Source organism: Myodes glareolus, chromosome 15 (genome assembly GCF_982192425.1).
Source record: "Myodes glareolus chromosome 15, mMyoGla1.1, whole genome shotgun sequence".
Lineage (NCBI taxonomy): Eukaryota > Metazoa > Chordata > Mammalia > Rodentia > Cricetidae > Myodes > Myodes glareolus.
The window spans coordinates 72,791,229-72,798,159 of NC_142040.1; the positions used below are offsets into that span (position 1 = coordinate 72,791,229).

Sequence of the window (6,931 nt, forward strand, 5' to 3'; positions counted from 1 at the left end):
CTTCTTATTTCAGTGTAAGGTTCATGATTTCCAGCTGTTGTGTTTCTAAATTGTGCTCCATTGGGTGCAGCTGTAGAAATTTAGATTTAAGTACATCATTTCCAAAGGGACAGGCAAGTATAATAATGAGTAACTGTTTTGTTTTTAAAAATAAACACAGTAGCAATAAAGAATTTTGCTCAGCTTTCATTCATTTTTCATCCTTTACTTGTCAGGCAACGGACAGGATACAGTCAAAGAATGTGGTAAAACCCTTCACTGGAGCTCACAGCTTACTAACCACCAGAGGATACATTTAGGAATGAAGCCCTATACGTGTGAAGAATGTGGCAAGTCTTTTTGTTTCCCATCATTACTTTCTATACACAAGAGAATTCACACAGGAGAGAAACCCTACAAGTGTGAAGTATGTGGCAAAGCCTTTCATTCCCCGTCATTATTTTCCGTGCACAAGAGGATCCATACAGGAGAGAAACGCTACAAGTGTGAAGTGTGTGGCAAGGCCTTTCATTGTCCATCATTACTTTCTGTACACAAGAACATTCATACTGGAGAGAAACCCTACCAGTGTGACGTATGTGGCAAGGCCTTCCATGCTCCATCAGTACTTTCTAGACACAAGAGAATCCATACAGGGGGAAAACCCTATAAGTGTGAAGTATGTGACAAGGCCTTCCATTGTCCATCAGTACTTTCTGACCACAAGAACATTCACACAGGAGAGAAACCTTACAAGTGTGAAGTATGTGGCAAGGCCTTCCATGCTTCACCATTACTTTCTGCACACAAGAGAATTCATACAGGAGAAAAACCTTACAAGTGTGAACTGTGTGGCAAGGCCTTCCATACCCCATCATTGCGTTCTGTACATAAGAGAATTCATACAGGGAAGAAACCCTACAAGTGTGAGGTATGTGGTGAGGTATTTAGCACCTCCTGGCAAATATCCAGTCACTTGGTACTGCATTCTGGAAAGAAGCCATACAGATGTGAGGAATGTGGAAAAGCCTTCTCTACAAAGTCATACTTAACTAAGCACAAATTACTTCACAATATGGAGATACTTTATAGATGTGAAGAATGTGGCAAACAGCTCAACAGTTCTCAAAGTCTTCAAGAACATCAAAGGATTCATTCTGGAGAGAAACCCTACAAGTGTAAAGAATGTGGCAAAGACTTTAGAACATACACAGCACGTTCTAGACATCGGACCGTTCATATCGGAGAGAAATGTTACAAGTGTGAAGAATGTGGCAAAACCTTTTACCAGTCTTCTGGTCTAAAGCAACACCAAAGAAATCATCTGTGAGAGAAAGCACACTGGTATGAAGAATGTGCCAAGGACTTTGAGACTACAACTATTTGTTGAAATGGCAGGCTATATAAGAATATGGTTTTGAAATTTTGGTGAAAAATTCCAATACGTTAACTTAATGGTTTATCTTTGGTTATTAACCTTATAGTAAATTGTCTACGTGCTTATTTTATGTATTAATGTAGTAACTTTTATAATGTGAAATCTGTTAAACCAGGAGCTTGCAATATCCTGCTCTCCTATAACGTCTTCTTTGGGTAATTTATTTTTTATTTATTTTATTTTTGCATATGGAAGTCTTTTACGTCTTCTGTTAGGGTTGTTCCTGTATTGGTGGGGCTATTGTAAATGAACAAGTTGTTTCCCTGGTGACCTTCTCAGCCTATCAGTTGTTGGTGTATGTAGAGTCTAATGATTTCAATAAACTGATTCTTCTGAACTGCTGTTTTACTGAAAGGGGTACCTGTGAGATTCATGACTTTTTGCTGGAGAGTGTGTGACCTTTAAATCAATGGGTCATGGCATTTTCAAACAGGGATAATTTAGTTTCCTTGTTTCCAATGTTTGCCCTTTTGCTATTTTCTGTTGTCTTATTTCTTCACTGAAGTATTTTTGAGTCAATTCTTGCATGACAGTATAGATATGGAAGTCTTACCTCATGCCACATTTTAGAGAACATGTTTTTGATTTTTTTCCTTCTTTTATTGATGATTGGCTGTGGCCATTTCCATCCATTGCCTTTCTTATTGTGAAAGATTCGTCATTCATTCCTGCTTTCCTAAGGATTTATTATAGAGGTATTTTGAAGTTTGACAATTGCCTTCTCTGTAACTATTGAGACAAGTCTGTGAATTCTCTGTTTTTCTCTATCAATTTGATTTATTATACACAAGATTTGCCCATGTTTGGCCAAACTTTTTTTTTTTTTTAGGGATGAAAGTGGTCCATTGTAAAGTAGGATCTTAGTGGTAATTTAGGGCTTTTAGAAACTTTTCTACTCATTAGGGAAATTGTTCTGCAATGATTTGTTTGTTGCTGTTAATTAAAAATCTGTTTGACCAATCACAGGGTAGAAGAGATTTGGTGAGACATGCTAATGCAAAGAGAATTATGGGAGAAGGAAGCGTGGAGTCAGGGAGAGATGCCAATGTCTGCTGAACAACAGGAAGTAAAAACAATGAGGGAACAAGCCATGACTCACGTTGCAAAGCATAAATAGAAATATGGGCTAATTTAAATGTAAGAGTTAGCTAGTAACAAACCTGAGCTATTGGCTGAGCATTTATAATTAATATAAGCCTATGACTGGTTATTTGGAAACTGGTGGGTGGGAGAGAAACTTCTTTGTACAGTTTGTTATGTTGTATTTTGAGATTTTTAAAGTTTATTCTTCTCTCAGTCAAAACATTCCAACTGTAGCTTACTCTCCCTTCGCTCTTCCCACTTCCCTCACCTCCCGTCATCTTTAAATCCACTCCCCCCAGAAAAGAGCATTGCATCAAGATGGGCAAGGAAACCTAGTAGGAGGAACGTAGTCCCAAGAACAGGAGAGTCAGAGACACCCCCACTCCCACTGTCAGGAGTTCAACAAAACTCCAATCCAACAGGCATAACATATATGCAGAGAATGTAGTGTAGACTCACATAGGATCCATAATTGCAACTTCCCTCCCCGTGAGGCACTATGAGTCCTGCTTAATTCACTCTGTAGGCCATGCTCTTACAGTGCCGATCCTTCTGTCCAGCAAAATTCTTCATTCCCCACTTCTACAGGCTTTCCCAAGCTCCAAGGGAATGGACCCAATGGAGACTTCCAACCCATGGTTCTCTCTCTGAATGCCTGGCTGTGGTTCTCTGCATCAGCTCCCATTGGCTCTCAGAGGAAGCGTCTTTGATCATGACTAGACTAGGCACTGATCTGTGAATATGGCAAAACATCAGGAATAATTTCCTTGATATTTTTTTTGTCAGTTGAGTTTGGTTCTAGCCTAGGTCTTCATGCTATCCACCTTCCTGTTCATTCATACAGTGTCAGGCATAAGTTCTCTCCCATTCTATGGGTTTCAAGTTAGACTAATCATTGGTTGACCATTTCCACAAGTCACCAGTTCTGTGCCACCATTGCCCAGCACATCTTGCAGGCAGGCAAATTGTAGGTTGTATGTTTCGTGGCTGGGTTGGTGTCTCAGTCCCATTACTGGAGGTCTTGCTACTTTACAGAAGATGGCCAATTCAGGCTCCATATCCTCCATTACTAGATGTCCTCACCAGGGTCACCTTCATATATTCCAGCGAGATTCTACTGCTCTAGGTTTCCGCTGCCTCACAAATCACCTCAAATTTCAGTCATTGCTCTTTCTGCTATCTGCTCTCTCCCTCTACCCCTCCCCCAGTGTGATCCTTCCCATTCCCATACTTCCCCACTCCCAGTCCTCCGGTACAATCTATTCACCTTCCAGGAAGATGCATGTATCCACTATAGAACCCTCCTTGTTACTTAGCCTCCTCAGGTGTATGGATTTAAGCATGATTATCATTTACTTAACAGCTAACATATACTTATAAGTGACTACACACCATGTTTGTCTTTCTGAGTCCGAGTTACCTTATTCAGAATTATATTTTCTAATTCTGATGCGGGAAAATTGTCTGTATTCTGTCAATCATATTTTAATAAAACGCTGATTGGCCAGGCAGGCAGTATAGGTGGGAAAACCAGACAGGAAGTAGAGGTGATGCAATGAGAACAGGAGTATCCTGGAAAGCAGGAAGCCATTCCTTCACTCCTGCGCAGACCACCGAAGAGGCAACATGTAAGCTGTCACACTGAGAAAGGTACTGAGCCCATGTGACTAACATAGATAAGGATAATGGGGTAATATATGTTATAAGAGTTAACAAGAAGCCTGACCTAATGGGCCAATCAGTTTATAACCTTATGGAGTCCTGTGTGTGATTTTTCCTTGGGACTTGCTGGCTTGTTGGGGTACTGGGCGGGACAGAAACCCCAACAAGCTGGCCCACATACTACATAATTCCATCCATTTGCCTTCAAATTTTATGATATCATCTCTTCAACAACTGAGTAACACTCCATTGTGTAAGTGTACCATATCATCTTTATCCATTTGTTGAGGGACTTCTAGGTTGTTTCCAAATTCTGGGTATTATGAATAAATCTGCAATGAACTAATTAAGGAAGTATCCTTTTGTTAGGATGGATCATCCTTTGGGTATATGGCTAAGATTGGTATAGCTGGGTCTTGAGGTAGATTAATTCCCAGTTTTCCAAGGAACCTCCATATTGACTTCTAAAGTGGCTATAAATTTTGTACTTCTACCAGCAATGCTAGAATGTGCAAGTTGATCCAAATCATGAGCTGGCACTTGTGTTGTTGATCTTAGTCATTTTCATAGGTGTAAGATGAAATCTCAGTGGCATTTTGATTTGCATTTTCCCGATGGCATAGGATATTGAACATTCCTTAAATTGTCTTTGCCATTTGGGATTCCTCTACTGAGAATTCTCTGTTAAGATCTGTATCCCACTTTTAATTGGATTATTTGGTGTGTTGATATCTAGTTTCTTGAGTTCATTATATATTTTGGATATTAGCCCTCTATAGGACATGGAGTTGATAAGGATCTTTTCTCATTCTTCAGGCTGTTCTTTTGCTTTTTTGATGGTGTCCTTTGCCTTACAGAAGATTTTCAATTTCATGACATCCCATTTATTAATTTTCTATCTTAGTTCCTATGCCATTGGTGTTCTATTTAGGTAGTCATCTCCTGTGCCAAAGTGTTGAAGATTATTTCCAACTTTCTCAGGTTCACTTTATCTGGTTTTATGTTGAAGTCTTTGATCCACCTGAATTTGCAGGATAATAAGGGTGGATCTATTTGCAGTGTGCTACATTCAGACATCCAGTTAGACTAGCATCATTTGTTGAAGAAGTTTTTTCTTCCATTGTGTATTTCTGGCTTTTTTAAATCAAAAATCAAGTGTCCTTATGTGTATGGATTTGTGTCTGGTCGACAATTTGAGTCCATGAATAAAAGTGTCTTTTTGTGCCATTATCGTGCAGTTTTTATTACTAAAGTGTAGAATCATTTTTCTTTAGGTCACCAGCTCACAAAACCAACACAGAGACTTAGTATTAATTATGAAAGCTCTGCCTTAGCTTAGACATGTTCTTAGAAATGGAGACTGAAAATGAGTTGTGAATGAGTACTGTATCCTGAAGAATCAGCACTTCTATGAATGAGCAACTCTCTAGTCATGTTTCAATGTAACAGACACAAACACACATGTGCACACACAAACACACATGTACACACACTCACACACAAACATGTGCACACATCAATACATCTGCACATACAAATGTACACACTGTCTTACACAAAAACGTGTGCACAAAAAATACACATGTGCCCATACCCACATACACACATTTTGGAAGCCTATCCATGCTCAGAAATTCTTAAGAAAATCTTAAGGTTGCTGACAATGCCCTTCACTGCAGCACTAGGGAGGAAGAAGAGCAGATGTGACCTTATTGTAGACAGACTTGTCAAATGTCCAGGTGGAAGCACTGCTTGTTGAATCTAGTTCCTTTGAGTTGAGGAAGTTGTTGTGAGTCAGGGGGTAAAACATAGTCTGCAATAAAGGAATTGACTATGAAGTTCACACAGTCTTCACTCACAAACAGTTCCTTGTGAATCAGTCTATCATAAAAACATGAAATCTTCCTTGTGATGGAGTTTGTATCTTTGTCTCAAGCATGAAATGTACCAAAATCTTCCAAAGGAGAGATGGATATTCTCAGTACTCCATGATTCCATGTAGCTTCTTCGTGACAGTGAGTGCAATCCATGGTCCTAAGAATATATTTCTGACACCTTTGAAGTCAAGGAGTGTCCCATGCTACCGTCTCGCCAGCAAGAACCACGCAGGACACATAGGATACTTCTGCAGAAAAGCTTTAATGCCCCTTGGGAGAGCGAGCATCAGCCAACATGGCGGAGACCCAGAAATGAAGGAAGCCATCCCTTATATATGAAACAGACCCTGCTTCGGGACGTGTCACTCTTGGATTGGTCAATTGTCCATAATCCCAGGTGAATGCCTCGGGAGTAGGCGGGGACAGTAGTGGAAAAATACCAACATGTGTACGTTCACCTGGCGGTGAAGCCTGATGTCAGCGCCATCTTGTGATGGAGAATGTGGCTGTGGCCTTCTACAAAGGAGGAATCATCTCAGTGTTCTGCTTAGTACAAATGAGGGAAGATCGAGTCAGATACTGTTGATGTTCAACTTAGTGTCAAAGATGAACAATCTCAGCATAAGAGGAGAAATAGTGAATTTGATAAGGAATATCAAACGTAGTGCAGAGGGAAATCCTACAACTCACAATGGACCAGTAGATGGTGCACACTTCAGTGCGATCCCAGGACTGTGCCCCTTGCGGGAGGTGCAGAGGAGGAAATCATGCGCTCAGGGCACAGCTGGAGGTGATTTATGTGCCCGAGTTTGTGAAAAGTCAGGGAGAAGTGGGTGAGGTGGTTAGGTCAGAGTGGACACAAAAAATAAATTAGACAAACAAATGGGTGAAA

The 6,931-nt window shown here is 40.2% G+C and overlaps 1 protein-coding gene across 2 annotated transcripts in view; it reads left to right on the plus strand.

The window, feature by feature from the left end:
- LOC148119731 (uncharacterized) overlaps positions 1 to 1,754 on the plus strand; it is a 28,956-nt gene extending 27,202 nt beyond the window's left edge. Inside the window, exon 4 of one of the 2 annotated variants that reach the window (XM_087897001.1) lies at positions 272 to 1,754. In XM_087897001.1, the coding sequence (XP_087753127.1) occupies positions 272 to 1,309 (1,038 nt within the window). In that variant the 3' untranslated portion in view covers positions 1,310 to 1,754. Of the gene's footprint in view, positions 1 to 215 lie in introns of both variants that reach the window. The other variant, XM_087897000.1, reaches the window with a different exon arrangement.
- The last annotated feature ends 5,177 nt before the right edge of the window (positions 1,755 to 6,931 follow it).